This window comes from Garra rufa, chromosome 12 (genome assembly GCF_049309525.1).
Source record: "Garra rufa chromosome 12, GarRuf1.0, whole genome shotgun sequence".
Lineage (NCBI taxonomy): Eukaryota > Metazoa > Chordata > Actinopteri > Cypriniformes > Cyprinidae > Garra > Garra rufa.
In genome coordinates, this window is record NC_133372.1 from 31,870,509 (window position 1) to 31,891,987 (window position 21,479).

General features: G+C 34.5%; 1 protein-coding gene across 2 annotated transcripts in view; it reads left to right on the top strand.

Annotated features, from left to right (window-relative positions):
* Nucleotides 1-21,479, top strand: part of gabrb3 (gamma-aminobutyric acid type A receptor subunit beta3) — a 97,000-nt gene that overhangs the window by 37,508 nt on the left and 38,013 nt on the right. For both annotated transcript variants that reach the window (XM_073851305.1, XM_073851306.1), the window contains one exon: nt 20,373-20,593. In XM_073851305.1, coding sequence (XP_073707406.1) covers nt 20,373-20,593 — 221 coding nt within the window. The remainder of the gene's footprint in view (nt 1-20,372; nt 20,594-21,479) is intronic.

A 21,479-nucleotide genomic window follows, 5' to 3' on the forward strand; every position in this document is an offset into this window, starting at 1 on the left:
CTGAACTTAGAGTGCTTTTGCAGGGGAAGTCTAATGGTAAGGTAATCAAGCAGACGCTAACAGGATTTTCCCGCCTAAGAATGGTGTTTGCTCTTTACAGATTAGTTATTTCCGTACAATGGATTAGCTTTCTTTAAAGATACAAATTAGGATTACATGGCCCGTATTGTTAATAGCAGTGATCCAGGCAGGACGAGGACGAGGATGTGTGTATGTGTGTGGCGGGGGTTGCTTCAGCTCAGCAAAGCTCAACGCAGCCCAGCACAGTGGGGATATCAGGGAAACCTCTGTGCACAGTAGGGATTACAGCAGTCAGTGTGATTATTATTCTGTGAGACAGTTAAGCATCCAGGGAGTGACAGGAATAGAGAGCAATATGAAACATTACCGGTACAGGCATATCCGTGCATGTCGGCGCACACACTTCGCCCTGTGTACATGACTGCTTATGCGGGCTGTATGGAACAGTTCATCTCTCTTGAGATTATCTTTGAAGTGATTTGGTTGAGCGCGTGTTTGCTGGTGTGATATAGAAATGCAGAGAGAGGAAAAAAGTGTTTTAGTTTGCATTCATATGTGCAGAAAAGTTAAGAAGGGAAATGGATTATAGATGCAATAGTGATCAAAAGTTTAAATAAATACTTTTTAAATGTTTATTAAGAAGTCTCTTATGCTTACACTTTAAGAGAACTGTTTTCTATTTGAATAGATTTTAAAATATATTCAAATAATTAAGGTAATTTAGTCCTGTGATGGTAAAGCTGAATTTTCAGTATCATTACTCCAGTCTTCAGTGTCACATGATCCTTCAGTAATCATTTTAATATGCTGATGTGATGCTTAATAAGCATTTTTTGATTATCAGTATTGGTGCTCAGTTATTATAAATTATTGGTGTTAACTTAATAATGCTTCTATTATAATCAGTGTGGAAGACCGTTTTTGCTGCTTAATATTTTTGTGGAAACTGTAATAATGTTTTTTTCAGGATTCATTGATGCATTTATTTGAAAATTATATTTAATTATAAATATATTTACTCTGACTTTTAAACAATTTAATGCATCCTTGTCAAATAAATTTCAGTTTTTTTTTAAATCTTACTCCAAACCTTTTTATATAGAATCCCATTTTTGCCAAGGAATAATAAATAAAAAAGGTAATTGTGACTTTTAATCTTACAATTCTGACTTATTCTGATCTAAATTGCAATTCTGACTTTTTTTCTCACAATTGCATGATATTTTCTTTTCGTGAATGCGAGTTTGTATCTCACGATTCTGACTTTTTTCTCGCAAATGCAATTTTGTATATCGCAATTCTGCCTTTTTTTCTCACAATTATGAGATATAAACTTGCAATTGTGAGATATAAAGTCCAATTCTTAAAAAAAGACTTTTATCTCACAATTCTGACAATTGCGTGTTATAAAGTCAGAAATGCAAGATATAAACTTGCAATTGTGAGAAAAAAGTCACAATTGCGAGACCAGAAGTCAGAATTCAGAGTTTATATCTTGCAATTCTGACTTTATTTTTCGCAATTGTGTGTTTATATCATGCTATTCTGAGAAAAAGTCTGAATTGTGATAGAAAAAAGTCAGAATTGTTAGATAAAAAGTTGCAAAGTTGTGTTTCATTTTCTACAAAATGTAAGCAGCAGAACTATTTTTAACATTGATAATAATATGAAATAAATAAGAAATGTTTATTAAGCACCGACTCAGCATATTAGAATGATTCAAGAAGGATCATGTGACACTGAAGACTGGAGTAATGACTGGTTTGCCATCACAGGAATAAATAACATTTTAAAATATATTTAAAAAAAAATTATATATATATTTTTTTAAATTTAATAATATTTCACACTATTAATGTTTTTGCTCTATATAAAAAATGTTATTTCAATCTTTTCACCAATAGTTTACATGCAGACCAATGTATGCAAATGTCACTGTCCATGGTGCTGAAATGCTCGTGCTTAGTTTGTGTGAGTGAATTTGAGAAGGGTTTTGAATATGTTGAGGTATTGACATAAGCTAACTTAACAATTTGTTACAGCTTACATCAGTTGTTAACCTTATCTAACATAGCCCACAAAATAACACAAATCAGGACAAAAAAGCCATATTCTGTAGATTTTCTTCTTGTGAACTATACAATGTATGTTGTTGATGGTGCATTACTACATTTACCGGATGCTATTGTAATTGTACAACCCTAAGCTCAATTCTGACATTTATAGTCAGGCACACACATAAATATTCAACGGGACCTTACACTGTCAATATGTCACATGAAGCAGCTTTCATTTTGTGTTTGGTTAATTTCAATAACAAGCCCCTGGAGTGTTCAGAACAGATTCTTCTGTAAGTGTGGCTGACAACACCAAAGGCTTTAGGAATGTCAGTTATTTTGAATTTCCTCAACCTTATGTTGCCTTAAAAATGTATTGTTCTTCAACATTCCAGCTTGAATAGCCCTTTTTTATATAGTTCAAATGTTTGAAGGTTTGAATGTGGAATAGTTCCTTGTTGACTTATGCTTTTTTTTTTCTCTTGTGTCTTTGTAATCTTCAATCCAGACACAGACACTATGTATATACAGGTGCATCTCAATAAATTAGAATACTTCACAAGACCAATAAAAAACATTTTAATTAATTGTTGGGCTTCTGGAAAGTATGTTCATTCACTGTATATGTACTCAATACTTGGTAGGGGCTCCTTTGGCTTTAATTACTGCCTCAATTCGACATGGCATGGAGGTGATCAGTCTGTGGCACTGCTGAGGTGGTATGGAAGCCCAGGTTTCTTTGACAGTGGCCTTCAGCTCATCTGCATTTTTTGGTCTCTTTTTTTTCAGTTTCCTTTTGACAATACCCCATAGATTCTCTGTGGGGTTCAGGTCTGGTGAGTTTGCTGGTGAGTCAAACACACCAACACCATGGTCATTTAACCGACTTTTGGTGCTTTTGGCAGTGTGGGCAGGTGCCAAATCCTGCTGGAAAATGAAATTAGCATCTTGCAAAGCTGGTCAGCAGAAGGAGGCATGAAGTGCTCTAAAATTTCTTGGTAAACGGGTGCAGTGACTTCGGTTTTCAAAAAACACAGTGGACCATCACCAGCAGATGACATTGCACCCCAAATTATCACAGACTGTGGAAACTTAACACTGGACTTTAAGCAACTTGGGCTATGAGCTTCTCCACCCTTTCTTCAGACTCTAGGACCTTGATTTCCAAATAAAATACAAAACTTGCTCTCATCTGAAAAGAGGACTTTGGATCACTGGGCAACAGTCCATTTCTTCTTCTTTTTAGGCCAGGTAAGATGCCTCTGACGTTGTCTGTGGTTCAGGAGTGGCTTAGCAAGAGGAATACAACAACTGTAGCCAAATTCCTTGACACGTCTGTGTGTGGTGGCTCTTGATACCTTGACCCCAGCCTCAGTCCATACCTTGTGAAGTTCACCCAAATTCTTGAATTGATTTTGCATGACAAGCCTCTCAAGGCTGCGGTTTTCTCAGTTGGTTGTGTATCTTTTTCTTCCACACTTTTTCCTTCCATTCAACTTTCTGTTAACATGCTTGGATACAGCACTCTGTGAACAGCCAGCTTCTTTGGCAATGAAAGTTTGTGGCTTACCCTCTTTGTGAAGGATGTCAATGATTGTCTTCTGGACAACTGTCAGATCAGCAGTCTTCCCCATGATTGTGTAGCCTAGTGAACCAAACTGAGAGACCATTTTGACGGCTCAGGAAACCTTTGCAGGTGTTTTGAGTTGACTAGCTGATTGGCATGTCACCATATTCTAATTTGTTGAGAGAGTGAATTGGTGGGTTTATGTTAAATGTGAGCCAAATCATCACAATTAAAAGAACCAAAGACTTAAACTACTTCAGTCTGTGTGTATTGATTTTTTTTTAATACACAAGTTTCACAATTTGAGTTGAATTACTGAAATAAATGAACTTTCCACAACATTGTAATTTATTGAGATGCACCTGTAGTTTAAAATATGTTTGGTTACAGCAAATATAGGCTAGTGGGCCACACTAACCAAATCCTGACCCCTCAATGGAGTCATGTGTCAGTATTTCTCCTGTCTAAAAGAAAGAAGTAAATGATGCTCAAATGTTGATATTTAGACTGTTAAAGCCCAGGTGTAACTGTATGTGATGTGTGTGATGGATTGATAGAGGTAATATAGTGACAGAATTGCACAACTGCCTCATCCAGCCATGATTAGTCCAACCTGTTAACTCTTGCCATTAGCCAGTGAGTCACAGCAAAACGTGTCCTGATTGACTGACATATCCACGGCTTTTCTTACACCCCTGTTGACTGTGACAAGGCCTGATTGTGTGGCGTAGTGTATAAATAGCCGGCTGCCATGGCAATGAGGCTCGCTCTCGCAGAGTGTCAGGTGGGCAGGCAGTGTGTGCGCATGTGTGCGTGCTGAACGTTAAATTGTGGTACCTCATTAGCTAGACTGACGTGCCAGATACGGACATGAAACACATCAAGATTTTAGTTTGTGCATGTGTTAATGAAACCAAGAAGGAGGAAATCAATGGAGTGGATGTTTTTCGAATGTCTCCTCGTCACTTTATATGACAAAAGTAACAGTCCCAGTGGTTCTGTAGTGACATGGGTAGACATTACAGGAGAATTTGTGCTTTCCCCACAGCATTCAAGCATGCAGTCTGAGACAAGACTGTTACACTGAGATGCTTTCCAGATTTTTACCCCAGAGGCTTGTTTTTTGCTGTTTTCCCAGGGTTTCCTCTGAACATCTTCATTGGTTTTTATTCAAGCTCTAAAAGAATCATTCTTTACTGTGGCAAGTTGTGATCTTATCATATCATACACTAAAGTTTGTTCTTCGAAAGTTACAGTGCAGTATTTTAATACTGCTTATATATTATTGTAGTATTTCTTAATATTTTAAATCGGATTTTAGCTGTATATTTTTAGTTTTCATTTTCATTAAGTTTCAGTAATTTAGTAATGTGCTTTTTTAATTTATTACACTCTAAAAAATGCTGGGTTAAATACAACCTAGTGCAGGGTGAAATAAGAACAAGCCCAGCGATTTAGTTGTTTCGACCTAGCAGGAAGTGTTCTTTAACTCAACTATATTTATTGCGTTAAATCAACACAAAGTGGGTTGGAAATTAACATTTATAAAAAGCTGAATTATTAAAAAAATTAAATAATAAACTTTTTAAAAATTGCTTATTATTATATGTTCACATTTTGATGATTGTTAATGACTTTAGTAATTATGTGTTTGATTTTAAATGTGCTTGATTTTTGGGTTCATTTTAAGCCAGCCAAATAGTAATTTTTAAACAATAGTTGAGTTAAATAAAACTACCCAGAAGGCTGGGTTAAACATTTGAAAAAAGTTTAACCCAAAGCTTTTGTGATAAAAGTGTTTGTAATTAATTTATCAGCAAGATGTTTTATATACAAGTCCTCTGTCCATAATATTGCTTTCTCCAGTGGAAAAAGTCATGCACAGATGAAGCAACTTTTATAAATGAAAACAGTTCTAAACAAATGTGTCTGTGGATTTTGATGTGAGAGGACAACAGAGGGTGGACATTTGATGGATTATGACTGGTATTTTAGCCAGAAGCGACAATTTAAGGTTAAATTTCTTCAAATCTGTTGAAGAACAAATTTATCTACATCTTGGATGGGGTTTGATAGAATTTTAGGCAACATTTTTATTTTTGAGTGAATTATTCATTTAAGCCTTTATTTGTTTATTTATTTTATAATACTAGACAATTTTTTTATTTTTGGGTGAAATATTAATTTATGCCTTTTTTCAGTTTTTTTTTTGTTTTGTTTTAATGTTTGCCCACTTAAAAAAATCTCATTACTGTAATGGAAAAAAAAAATTATATTATTTAACCTATTTAAAAAGATCAAATTAATATCTATTACTGGCTATCATTTTTTATTTTATTTATTTTTATTTTTTTTTAATTTTAGACACATTTATATGTTTGGGTGAACTATTCCTTTAAGCATTTTTAAAAGGTTTTTTAATGTTTACTCACTTAAAAAAACTGCATTACTATAATGGAAAAAGTGATACTATTTAACTTATTCAAAGGGATCAAATTAATCTCTATTACTACCCATAATTTTTGCTTTTTATTTTATTTTATTTTTAATAAATTTTATTGGCCACTTAAAAAATCTCATTACAGTAATGTAAAAAAAGGTGATATTATCTAAACAGATCAAAGTAATATTTATTACTGCCTATAATGATTTAACAAAAACATATTATTCACTATTAATATTAATAGTAATTTATTGTATTTGTATTAATTTATTATTTATTTATTTATTTTTAGACAATGTAAAGAAACCCCTCAGGAAAAATTAGAACTGGCACAAAAGAAAAATAATGTATTTAACCCAGGTTTCTTATTTACTTATTTTAATAAATAATTCTATTTATATATTTTTAAATATTAATATTTTCTATTCTATTTATTTCGGTTTTAGTTGTAGTCATTTTTACTTCAGTGTAATATTAATATTTTATTTCATTTTTTATTTTCATTTTTTCAGCAATTTTAATAGTGTCTAAGTCAGTTAATTTAGCTGTGTCTAAACAAATTTGTTTTCGAAAGTAATGTTTAGACTTCAAAACAAGCTTTAAATTTCAGTGGGTGTTAACTAATTTAAAGCTTTATTTGGTAAAATATTCTTTTTTCTTTTAAAGTATTTGTAGTTTGAGCTGAAAAATTCTCTAAATTATAATTTTAGTGGTGTGGTTATTGTTTCAGGTAGATTAATCTATGGTTATATGTTCTTGGGGGTGAATTTGTTCAATGTAAACAGCATTTTAAGCATAGATACAGTATATTAAATCTCTTTCTATTTCCAAGTGTTAAGTGGTTGTAAAAATCGAAGGATTGGATATAACCTTGCTAAAACAAGGTTGGTCATTCAGCTACACTAGTAATATTAAACATGTATAATGTGAAGCCTTATGGACATACTTAAATGTTTAATCAAGTATTAGTGCATTGTTCAATTGAAATGCATTACTGTGAGCACAATCTTTGTTTGTTTGTTTTACCAATAGTTGAAACAGTTTTCTAGTTGAACTTGAACTGAACCTGGAACATTTTTTAAAGCAAGTTTATGTTCCGTTCCTCACAGTTGCTGTTTTAGTAAAAATCCCCTTACATACCAGAGTTAAAAAAGCAATATCGTAGGATTCTTTAAATGGAAATGTATTACATTATGCACTACCCAAATAGCTTTAGCTTGAAATGTGATCCACTGTCTAATAAGGTCTGCTTTTTAATGTTGTGCTCTTGATGTCAGTGCATGCAGCTGTATTCTGTCTTCAGACCGGAAGTGACAGGGCTGTTAAAGACTAAAAGCTCTCATGCTGTCAGTGGGGTAAGCCCAGTGCCTAGAGTAAAAAGGATTTGCCTTATGTACATTACATTTTACTGTACCAGAGCATCTCTCTCTCTCTCTCTTTCTCATCTCTTTTAAAATCGGGGGAATGGGAATGCCATTACAGTCACAGAGTAGAGCTGTAGTGCAAGAATTATGGCATGGAGTATCCCATTCCAAGACGTCTGTCAGCAAGATTACTTGGAAAAGTGTTGAAAATATAACACTATTCCATAAAAATGAATTAAATACAATTTGCATCTAGCGGACCGTGCTGCTTACACAGCCTCTCTTGAGGAGGGCCTGGCGCAGGCGGTATTAAATTACCCTGTCAAAATGTGCTGTTAGCAAGCAGAATATTTCTCAGAAATCAAAAGCATTCAGACATAATCAATATACTGCTGCTGTTCTGTGTTCAGTCAGGGGGGTGAATCTCACCAAACCTTTCAACAGCATTTCACAGTCCCAATATACATATACAGTACAAACCAAAAGTTTGGACACACCTTCTCATTCAAATGAATGAGAAGGTGTGTTCAAACTTTTGGTCTGTACTGGATATTTTTCTGTTTATTAAAGTTTTTACTCTACATTTGTGCAGCTTTCAGTGGGTTAGTGATATTTTTTAAATATATATAAATTAATAAATTAATATTTTTTAAATAGGTTTTTATACAAAAACTTCTTTTTTATGTAAAATTCACTTTATAAAAGACCCACATTTCTAACTTTAATTCATGGGGATAACATGGATAATTTCACATGGTTTAGTGTAAGATTTTTGCCCATCTTTTTGGAAAATCCAGTTTTAAAAGTAAAAAAAATAACTACAAATAACTTTTACCAGTAGGTGGCTGCAGAGCTCCACTATTTGCTATTTGCTATTTGACCACCTGAAAGATATTTTTCACAAGTTTTTTCAGTTGAATTCATATCTACAGTACAGACCAAAAGTTTGGACACACCTGATTGAGGAGGTGTGTCCAAACTTTTGGTCTGTACTGTATATATTACTCCGAAAACCCAAAAATGAAAATTTGCTTTAAATTTTCTTAGCCTCAGGCCATTCAAGATATAAAAGTTTGTTTCTTCGTCAAAAAAAGTGAAGAAATTTAGCACTTGCTCACCAATGGATCCTCTGTAGTGAATAGGTGCCGTCAGAATGAGAGTCCAAACAACTAATAAAGGCATCACAATAATCTACATGACTCCAATAAATTAATTAATGTCTTGTGAAGCAAAAAGCTTTTGTGATACGTGTTTGTAGAACATTTGTCAGCAAGACGTTTTATATGCAAGTCCTGTGATGTAATGCTAAATTTCTCCAAATCTGTTGAAGAACACATTTATCTACATCTTTGCATGGCCTGAGGTTGAGAACATTTTAGACAATTTTATGTTTGCGTGAACTATTCAAGTTTTTTTAATGAATACCCACTTAAAATGTAATACTATAATTGAAAAAAAGATGATATTATTTAACTTATTTAAACGGGTCAAGTTAATATGTATTACTACCTATCATATTTGCTTATTTATTTCATTTTATTACATTTTTTTAGACGCATTTTTATGTTTGGGTGAACTATTAATTTAAGCCTTTTTTATGCTTGCCCATTTAAAAAATCTCATTACTATAATGGAAAAAGGTGATATTATTTAGCTTATTTAAACTGATCAAATTAATATCTATTACTACCTGTCATTTCATTTTATTTTATTTTTTTTACATAATTTCTTATGTTTGGGTGAACCATTCATTTAAGCCTTTTTAAAAGTTTTTTTTTAATGTTTGCCCACTTAAAAAATCCCATTACTATAATGGAAAAAATATTATATTATTTAGCTAATTTAAACAGATCAAATTAATATCTATTACATATCTATTTTATTTTATTTTATTTTAAATGTTCGCCCACTTAAAAAATCTCATTACTATAATGGAAAAGGTGATATTATTTAACTTATTTAAATGGAGCAAATAATATTTATTACTAATTATTTAAAAAAAGAGAATTCTCACAAAAGAAAAAGAAACAATTACTACCTGTCATTTTATTTTATTTTATTATATTTTATTTTAGACAAATTTTTATGATTAGGTGAACTGTTCTTTTAAGCCTTTGTTATTTTTTTTTTATGTTTGCCCACTTAAAAAAATCTCATTACTATGTTGGAAAAAAGGTGGTATTATTTAACTTATTTACAGATTAATATAATATGTATTTCCACCTGCATTATTTTCTTTTTATTTTATTATTGTCACAATCTGGCTGAGTGGAGGAGTGGAGATGAAGCAGGAAAACCGGATTAAATGAATATAAACAGTTTATTTAAACAAAACACTGAAACTAAATACAAACAAACAAAAACCGGGAGCAAGCAATGAACGCATGTAACAATACATCGACAGACACTGGGGAGTGAGCAGACACAGACTTTATACACAGAAACATGGGCGTGGTCACAAACAAGATAACGAGATGACGAGGGGGAAAGACAAATATGGGCAAGACTAAACCAAAAGGACTAAACCAAAAGGGGGAGAACAAGGACTAAACCAAATGAACTAGAAACATGGGGGGAAAAAACACTTGGAAAACATGACAGAACAGGACAAAACACAGACATATTCCTGACAATTATTATTATTATTTTTTGTATACAAATTTTTATGTTTGGGCGGACTATTCATTTAAGCCTTTTTTTCCATGTTTGCCCACTTTAAAAATCTTATTACAATAATGGAAAAAAGGTGATATTATTTAACGTTACATTGTATTTTTTGTAGGGGTGGGCATAGATTAATTTTTTTAATCTAGATTAATCTAGATTAAATCTTGGAATTAATCTAGATTAATCTAGATTAAAATGGCTAATTTGAATTCTGCTGAAGGCATTCAGGTGTGCTACCCAAATAATGACAAATAATGAAGTAAATCTTCGAGAACGGGCCAGGTGGCGCATTAGATCAGGCGCTCATCTCCTGTTTCCAAAATGCATCACAAACTGCTTGACAATTGCATTTACAACATAATTACCTATACAAACTTGTGTAACCAAGTACTTCTGCGCAAAAGGCTGCACGACGTGCGCGTAGCCGTTAAATATACAGACGCGCACGGGCATGGATAGCCTATATGCGTGCATAGTCTTCGATTAAACTGCGTTGCTTTTAGAAGCGTCAATTCAGTTGTTGCATATAGTTTAATGTCTTTATTTCGGGATTATCAAAGTTAATCATAACTCACGTGCTCCAGTAAAAAGGGTCTAGCAACGCACCTGCCCTGAAGCGGCTTCATAACTGCATCCATGTTTGCACGTCTCATTTGATGTGGTAATTTCACAGAAGTTGAAGACTCGTTCTCGCCCCCTACAGTGCAATTCGACTAGGTATACGTCATCCGCGCTAAAATATCAAGGTGAAAGTCATCATATCTTGCGTAGTTTAGACCCAGCTCCCAACCCAACTTTGAAAATAGATTAACGGCGATATTTTTTTTATCGCCCGATAAGAGTCTCACGTTAACGCAGCACGTTAACGCCGATAACGGCCCACCACTAATTTTTTGTATTTATTTTTTTATTTTTTTAACCCATTAAGAAAAATTACATTTACACAAAAGAAAAAGAAACAATTTGTCTACCTCACTACAATAATAAAGTAAACATAAACAGTCCAAAAATAACAGTCCAAATGCAAAACATCTTAAAGGCTTTATTTGTTATGTAATTTTTGGGGGCTAAAATGTGACTTAGACACACTTTCATGAGATTCACATAGGAAAGACTTCTCAAATCACTTATGTATACAATTAAATATATATCATGCCTCTCTTTCTCCATATGTTTTGAGGTGCATTCTGGTCCTTTAGATGCTTTCCTGACAACATCTGAAGTCAGGGAACATTTTATAAGTGCTACTGACGCACAGGACTGAAATTCTCATCCGTGCACAAACACGAATGAAACATATTCAGCGTGATAGTACTGCATGGATACGCAGCAGATGATCGCTCTGGCACAATGTGTGTGGCAAGTATAAGTGGTTGCCCTGGAAACCAATATCATCTTTAGTCAGGATTTGAAGATGTTTGTGGTACTTACCCAGGTGAAGAGGGAGGTGGGGGTGGCTTTATGAAATTACACTTTTTTTTTTTTTTTTTTTTTTTTCAAAAAGCATGTGGCCCTGAAAATGTAATTATATCTACAAAAAAAAGCTCCAGTCGTACCTGCTGCTTTCTGGTCAAGCCTTAAGAAAAAACAGCAGATGAATCCGTTAATCTTTATGGGCGTATTATACAAAGAAGCTTTCAGAAACATGATGATCCAGTTCTGATGAATGCAGGTGGTTTCCTTTAATTTAATGCAGCCGTAACCTGACTGCTGAGATTGGTCAAAGAGCTTTTAAGGTGAAAGCGGGAGAAGCAAAGAATGCCCCGAAAGCCTCAGAAACGCACAAGGTATCGGCCCGGAGCTCAGCACGCCTGTGTGGGCGTTCTGCAGAGAGAGAGAGCGTCGTCAAGGAGACCGGAATTATTAATATATTTAGTCTTTTGTTTGCTCTCGCCCCCTTTATTTTTAGCCTGATAGTCGGCTTTGTGGCCTGTAATTGTTCAATCAGGCGTAATATCAGTGTATAGAAGTGTTAACTCTGAACTTCGCTAAGTGCCTATTATCTCCACCTTTAGGATAAATAGGTGTGCTTTGGGAACCATTTCCTTCCAGCGACTGGTATGTGTCATACGACCTGAAGGCAAATGGAGCATGTTGCGGTCTAAGTGCCCTCTAAAAACAGTTTACGTGGACCGCGAAGTGACATCCAGAGGTTCTCCGCTTCAATTATAAATGGAGCCGCCTGTTAAGAGGACATCCCGCTGTTTAAATCACCCCAAAATGTCCTGTTGGATACTTTCAGACTCCTGTTGAAAGTCTTATTAAGTGCAACAGACACAGGGCGACGTTCACACGCTGCAAAGCCCCTGGGCTTATCCCTGCAGAGCACTAGGAGGCAATGGAGAGGGCAAGCAGCAAGATCACGCTGTGACATCAGCCTCTTTGAACACCATGTTAACTACAGCCTGTTGAGTTGCGGAGCTCTGGGGATGAGTGCCTCTCTCCGCTCTCAGGAATTCATCCGCTGTTACTAGGAAGTTTTTTTCTCCCTGTGTGCTTTACAACGGCTGTCTTTATTCCGTGCCGTTGTTTGCATGGGAGGAAGCACGTTGATGTCAGGAGGAAAATCAATATCATATGAAAGAAAACTGGCTGTACGAATGACCTGAACCTTGAGCTGCCAGATGTAATTTCTGAGCAGAGGATGCAAGAGCCTAACGCTTCTGGAGTCAAAAGTTTGAGCCATTAAGAATTTTGCAATTCCAGTGTTTTTTTTTTTGTTTTTTGTTTTTTAAATCTGAGCTCCCTGATGGTTACATCAACAATTCTTTAAGTAATTAAAAGTGATAATTCACTCGAAAATTTACATTTTATGCATCATCACTTTACATGTGGGACTTTTCTTCTTCTGTGGAACAAAAGATGTTTTTAAAAAATGGTGGGGTTTTATTTACCTTTTTCTTTTTTATACAATGAAAGTTTGTGTTATTTGGTATGAAAACCCGTTTTCACCACTGAACAAAAAAAAGTTCATTACAACTTTTTATCTTACAATTCTTTTTTCTCAAAATTGCATGATACAAACTCACAATTCTGACTTTTTTTTCTCAGAATTCCGAGATATAATGCTGCCTTCATGTGCTATCGTAATTATGGTAAATACCAAAATCCGACATCTAAATTGCACATGAACACCCACTCACGTTGTAATTTCGACTGGAAAGCTTGACATTTTTTATGATACCCGAGTTGCCGAGATGGGATAAACTTTGACCTTTCAACATGGCGGACAGCAACGGAACTATACTGAATGGTAAACATTCTATGATGTTAAAAGTAAAAAAAAACTTATATAGGCTATATAAAATATATATACTTATATAGGCTTATATAAAAACTTATATAGGCTAGCTAAAACAGAACCATTAGTTTGTATTGTCTATAAAAAATACATACTATTCATGATCAATAAGATATACAGCCTATCATTTATCGTTTGCGTTTTGATGCATCCTTTTCTTCCTGTAGCAGATGTATTAGAGAGTTTATAACCGTTTTAAAACTTTTACCCAAATAGCATGTGAGGACAAATTCCGAGTCCGCCATGTTTCTCTTCACTACGACAACAAAAGCACCTGAACACGACACACTGGTAATTTCCACTTCACAAGTGGAAAGCATCATCTTTCCCATATCACATGAAGGCAGCATAAAAGTACAATTTTGAGTTATAAATTTTATAGTCATAATTGCGAGATTTAAATTTGCAGTTCTGAGAAATTAAGTCATAATTGTTATATGAACTCGCAGTTCTGGCTTTTTTTTCTTCTCAGAATTGCATGATATAAACTTGCAATTGCGAGATAAAAAGTCAGAATTGCAAGATATAAACTCAGCATTGTAAGAAAAAAAGTTGTGAGTTTATATCTTGTATTCTGACTTTAGAATAGCAAGTTTAAATATAAACTCGTAATTCTGACTTTTTTTCAGAATTGCATTATATAAACTCACAATTGCGAGATATAAAGTCAGAATTGCAAGATATAAACTTGCAATTACGAGATATAAAGTCAGAATTGCATGATATAAACTCACAATTAAGAGGTATGAAGTCGGAATTGCGAGATATAAACTCACAATTGTGAGTTATGAAGTAAGAATTGCGAGATATAAACTCAGTTCTGAGAAATTAAGTCAGAATTGCGAGTTATAAAGTCTGAATAAATGTTATAAACTCACAACTTGCGAGTTTATATTTTGCAAATCTGACTTTGTTTTCGCAATTGTGAGTTGTGTCCATTTCTGAAGAGAAAAAAAGACTGTTCTCAGAATTGCAAGTTTTTATCTCACAATTCTGACTTAACATGTAACTTAAAATTGGGTTATGAAGTCTGAAATAAAAACCCACAATTCTGTTAAAAAAGTTAAAAGTATGAGTTTAGGCCTATATCTTATAATTCTGATTTTCTTCCTCACAACTGCGAGTTTATATCACACAATACTGACTTTGTAACTCGCAACTGCAATGTTATTCTGAGACAAAAAGTCAGAACTGTGAGGTTATATCACAGTTGCCTGCATTTCTCAGAATTGCAAGTTTACATTTTGAAATTCTGACTTTATAACTTGCAATTGTTTAATTCTCACTATTCTAAGAAAGTCAGAATTCTAAGAAAAGTCAGAATTGTGAGATAAACTTGCAATATGAATAAATAACAATTTTTTTATTTTGGGGTAAAGTATAATGTTCCCTTTAAGAACAAATTAATGGCATAGTTGTCATTCATATTTATAAAGTACTAATGACAAAATGTAAGTATATAAACTATCCGTTACTACGCTGATTTAGGTCTCCTGTCAATTGTAAGCTACTAAGTCTCATTACGGTCATGCTTTTGATTCACTAACAAGAATCAGTTCATAAGAGCCATTTGTTCTGTAACCAAATGTCTAAAATGACTAGCACAACATAAAAAAAATTACTTGTGATTTAAGTGCACCGGTAAAGTCAAAGTCATTTATTTTGGCCAATTAGATATATGAGTCAAAATGACATGCTTCATCTTTAATTGTAAGGTGCAACATTTATTTCTCATTTATTTATGTCTCACAAGTTCAATACTTTTACTGTGGATCAGTGAAATTTGACATATACACACTGCACAGAGGAATCTCTCTTACTGCTGTTATTCTGGTATTCCCAGTAGACGTGGTGGTGGTAAGTTGACGTAAATGCTCTCTGACTGGCATGCTGAAAGCTTGTCTTTGTATGAGAGCACACACTCCTCATCCAGCTGATGACACCATAACCTCACCCTTCCAGAAGCTCTCTTTTATTGACAGAATTTTTCATTTTTACTTTGATATTCAGGGTGTAAAGATGGTAAAGAGTGTCATTTCTATTCCATAAGTGGTTTCAAATTGTTATTATTATAATAGTTATATATTATAATACTATAACAATACATTTATAGTAAGTCATTTCTAATTAAACTCTTAAATTCCAGGCTGGTTCTTACAAATTGTGTGTAAACTGTAACTAATCTGCATGTAGCTGGAGTAAATCCATGCCGCAGTTCTGCTGTGAGTTCCCATGTGTTTGATATCAGTCCCTACATTAATAGAGTGTCACTTTTAGATTTGAAATAATGTCTCTCTGTTTGTTTCTCTTGCTTTCATCTGTTATTTTTATCTGTGGGACGGGGAAGTGGTGTATATGTCAGAACGTGGTGTCACTTTATCATAGGGAATCCCTCTCTTGAACCTCTCAGTGGAGAACAACAACAATGATTTACTGAGGAGTCATACCCTCAGATGCAGCAAGAAGCATCCTAAGATTTTTACCTTTATTTTTAGCTGTTTTCTTTTCACAGCTTGAATACACTACTATAATATTTTGCCTAGTAATGAATAATTGATGCCTTTCCTTATGTTTTGTTTGACCACTGCAGCACAGTTCCCTAGATATCAAAAGTATCAAATCGCTCAGCTGGCACGACTGCATCTGTTTAGTCCATTATTAAACAGACATGAAAGTGACACTGGTTTTCACAGTTTTCAGAGCACTTCTGGCTTCACTGGTTCGTCTGAATCAGGATGGGTAAAAGTACTGAATCACTGAGCTCACACAGTGAAGACCCAGGGAACTCACCATAACAAGAGCTTCAAGACACATCACTGCAGAACATGCTAATATACTCACACAACAGCCATGGAGGCAAAGAGACAGAAAGTCACAGATGGAGAGATGCATGACTAACAGTCACACTTTGGCATTTAGACATCTAGTACATTCTTGAATGCTGATATGGTAGCCTCATTCTATGTGACCAGTTAGAATTAGCCTATACTGTCCTATACATGATGGTTTCTGGTGTTTTAGGTCACCACATATTTCAGAGGGAAGCCACTAGTTTGTAGCCTGAGGATCAGAAAGGCATTCGGAGGAGTCATTTTGCCCAGTCTTAAAACAGTGCTTAAAAAGCAGATATGAACACAGTAAAGGTCAACAGTTTATTATTTGTTTTATTTTTGGAAATCTGTCTTGTGAAACCAAGCATCTAGGAGTGGAGTAAATAGTGAATTAATGACTGTGTGCTGTAGCTAATGTTTGATCAATGGACTGTGATGATACAGTACATGATTTTGTATATTAATTCATAACTAAGCATTATGGCTGTGATTGAAATATCTCTGTGCAAGATGTTGATGATGATATTGTATATAAAATAGTTGTATTCTTAGCATAATCTCTAGCAAAGCCTAAGATTTATTAAGTATATTTGTGTACTGTTGTGAAAACGCTACCAGCTGCTACTTTATAGAAAACATAGCAAAGATATTCTGGCTAGTTACACAAGCTATTTTGTGAAAGTTGCCCTTTTTTTAGAATTCGTTATTTTTCTACGAAGTACAGTAAAAAAATTTCTCTATTTTAATAATTTTTAAAATGTAATTTATTCCTGTGATGACAAAGTAGATTTTTTTTTTAGTAGCCATTGCTCCAGTCTTCTGTATCACATTATCCTTCAGAAATCATTATAATATGCTGATTTAGTGCTCAGTAAACACGTATCATTATCATTGTTGAAAACAGTTATGATACTTAACATTTTTGTGGAAATATTTTTTTCAGGATTTTGTGATGAATAGACAACTTACAGGTGCAGTATATAATATTGCCAGCTGACAGTTGAAATGGGTACTGCGGTCCAAATTCAAAATATTGTTTCACCCGCTCACAGGTTGCCAGATTGAGGACACACAACAGAAATGAGCGCAGCTTTAGACTGCAAGTTGATTTATCTATGCTTTAATATGCCTCTGCTCATAGAGCTTTTTAGATGGATGCCAAGGCCTTTTAAGTCGGGTAGAATCTGTGATTTCCGACCAAGTTCGTTTGCTGCCTTCAATGGCTTCAATGCGTTGTGTTTTCCATCAACTGACAACCCGGGGTGTTGAAATATTATTGGTTAAACTGGCAGTGGGCGGAAATACATGGACATTCTGACACAGAATGCACATTTTCAAAGTAGAATAAGTAAGGAATAATTGACAATAGGCTGTTGAATTCTTAGAAAATAATCTACCTGGTCTCATGACAAAAAAGTAACTGGGGGCACTTTTTCGTGAGACGTGAAATACGTACCAATGAGTACATTATCACTGCAATTTCCAAAAAAAAGCTTCATATCTATGGGTCATAGACGGTAGGTTTGTTTGGTAGCTCACGCAGTACGGAGATGTACATAAGAGGCAAAGAGTTCCAGTTTGAATCCTGTGTAACTACGGTTCGACAAAAGAGTTCAAATCTACACACAAGGAAGATTCAAATGCTGTCAGCAAATGTGTTTTTATATTGGTTTTGCATTTGTTAACACTATCGGGTAGGTTTACGGTTGGGTTTGGTGTAAGGCATACTTCCAACACAATAGAGCATTAACTTTTAGCATCAGTCCCCTGATATTTGAACCCTGAACCGCCAAAATACTTACTTGAGGCAACGTAATAAAAACACAGCAATACGTACCTATATCAATGTAATAAATACGTGCCAGGGTTCACGTATTGAACCACGCCACTTAGTGGACATTTCTTTTTGAAACTGCCACAAAACATGCAGTAAGGTACGTAAAAACGGTGCTGCTAAAAAGTACCCAGAGGTATGTATTTTTATGAGACTGGGTTGAAAATAATGCATTATTTTCATAGAATTCAACGAACTGAAGTCAATTATTCAGCTTTTGGTAGTTTTGGTACAATCAAAAAATTAAATACAGCACCTTTTAAAGAGCAGCAATGTTTTTAGTACACACTTGCTAAATAAAAGTATTAATTTCTTTTGACTTTTGATTTTTTACTTTTTGAATGGTATATAAACATATACTTTTTGTTGCCATTTGTATCACTTTTCAACTCAAAATGAAAATTATTTCATTATTTATTCACACTGTGCCACACTTGTATGACTTTTTTCTTCTGTGGAGCACACACATACAAATATGGTGATTTTTTTAAAATTAGGATTTATACATCATCTGAAAACTAAATAAATAAGCTTTCCAATGATGTGTGGTTTGTTATGATAGGACAATATTTGGCCTAGATACAACTATTTAAAAATCTGGAATCTGAGGGTGCAAAAAATCTAAATATTGAGAAAATTTACTGTAAAGTTGTTAAAAAAAGTTCTTAGCAATGCATGTCACATATGAAGGTGAGTAAACGATGACAGAATGTTAATTTTTGGGTGAACTGTCCCTTTAAAAGTTAGCTACTGAATGTGTTAACACTACCCAACACTGACTGGTATATCAAGCATTTTTAATTCTAATTAGCATCTACACTTTTGATGTATAGGGTATAATGTACTGTGAGAAAGGGCTGCATCCATCAGTGTCATTTAGGGGGTTAATTAAAACAAAAGCCTTACAGAAAAGAGATGAATGGAGAAAGGAGGAAAATAAGAAGCAGGAGGAAGGACAGGGATGGAAAGAACAGAAGACTGAGAGAGAGGGGAATCACAGACATTAGTAATCATAAAGAAGGTGTCCCTGTCATGTCGTCCCCCCTCATCTCGTTAGCTAATGAACTCCACTTACACGCTCTCTTGCACAGCCTCTGCTTTCACAGATCTGCTAGCGCACTGAAGTCAGCCTCAGGGGCCGAAGCCCGTTCTAACATATGTTTGTAAGTGAATTACTTCTTATTACATCAACAGGTTGTGCACATTGTGGGGGACAGCATGTCAGGTCTTCATTTTACCCATGAGTACCTAATACAGCAGTTCAGCAGATGCACAAATCACACATCTGTGCTTCCTACTGGATTTTCAACCAGCTCTGGCCTTGGGGACAAATAAGGTCTATAAATTTTCTCATTGAGGCCCTTCATTGAGGCCCAAATATAAGGCCTATCATGCCAATGCTTTAGTTTGATTGAATTTCTATACTGTGAATCGCAGAGGTCATATAGTATAGCTCTACGAGCAGATGTCGAGTGGACTACTGAGACTATGGCGGTGTAATGGAAATCTATAGTCAGTCCAGCACAGACCAGACTGCCTCGCGGAGACGGCCACGCAGCGCCTTCGTGGCAGACAGGCTTGAAAAATGTAGGCCTAAGGCAGCTTGTTTTCAATCCAACTTTGACGCTTCTATAAATATCACTCAGACAACAGAAATTCTGTGTGCTGAAGGCCAAAGTCTTTGGATTTCTATTTTTGACCTTGACACTTTTGACCCTTTAGGAAAAACAGAGCATGTGAGCTTTGATACCAAATCTAGGGTGAGTTAGCATTTTGAGTCCTTCAAGGACACTAGAAGGGGACACAACCTGAAGGGTTGTTCCAGAACAAAAGTGAGCAGCTGAATATATTCACAAAAGGCCTTTAAGGCTGTTGGCTAAGGGCACATGTGATGGTCACTTTGAAGTTATTTAGTCATTTATGATAACATGGTTCTAAGTGGGGTTTTTTTAACCAGTGCCACATGCATGAAGAGAAAGTGCACAAATCAAAATAAATATGAGGACACAAATAGGCAATATTTAATATTGTTTATGTTTTGAATAAATAACAATGGATAAATAAAATAAAACAGATTGGTATGTGTAAGCATAAGAATACAAAAAGCACACAAATATTGAGTGAAAAAATTATTATTTTAATTATTTTAAATTATTAAACTCAAAATTTTCTTTAAAAAAAAGTCAAGAATCGTAATATAAATATTATTGCTAAATACTGTGGATTTTTTTAAATAATAATTTTGTCTGATAAAATGAACTAATCATTCTTTTTCATTTTTCTACAGGACTACACACTGACCATGTATTTCCAGCAGTACTGGAGGGACAAGCGGCTCGCATATTCTGGGATCCCTCTCAATCTCACCTTAGACAACCGGGTAGCAGACCAGCTCTGGGTTCCTGACACGTATTTCCTAAATGACAAGAAGTCTTTTGTCCACGGTGTCACAGTGAAGAACCGTATGATCCGCCTGCACCCGGATGGCACAGTTCTCTATGGATTAAGGTGAGAATTAACTGATCCTATAACCAACCAGTATTACTTGTCTTTGCTGTGAATTTCTTTTTCTAATGATTAATCAGCTCTTGATCACTAACAGATATGCAGTAGCATGTCAAATAAACATACAAAAATAAAAAATTCTGTGATTAATTAGTCACCCTCATGTTGTTTCAAACCTGTAAGTAGAGCTGGGTGATTTTTCCAATTTTATAGTTTAATTCGAATAGTTTTGCTACAATTTTAATTTTTTAGGAATCGAGGAATCACGATTTAGAATATAAATATTAACGTTAGAATTAGACACTTTGACAATATGCCAAGGATAACTGTACAAGGATCCAAGCGCATGATTAACCGCTTATGTGTGTCACTCTGCGCGTTCACACAGAATGCAATTTTGTGTTGACAAAGATGTGATGCAGGCAGTGGAATAGGAAAAGAGATAGGAATGAACTTCTTTTAACTTGAGCACCACATTTTTATAATGCCATTTCATGCATGAGACGCTGCGATAGATGCGAGTGCAACAGTCAAAGTGTACATGTTATGGAAAAGCAGCGCAATCGAATAAAAAACCTGTGAAGAACAATTACTGTATGTCTGATATTTCATGTTTGCATGATGGTGACAGGTTGAAGGCTGCTGTTCATTGTTTTTACAGAACATTTAAAGATAATAATAGTCTACTGGTGTTGTACTTTCAGTCATTTTAAATTTGAATTACCTTGAGATTTTTTAAAGCATTTTCCTTGTGTTATTTCCTAAGGTATATGTATAACTACATATATGTACATTTACATCATGTTGACAAATTCATGTGTGGTGCACTTGGAATAGAATTTTCTTTAACTAGAGGTTTAATAAAGAAAAAATTACTTGAATTATGTTG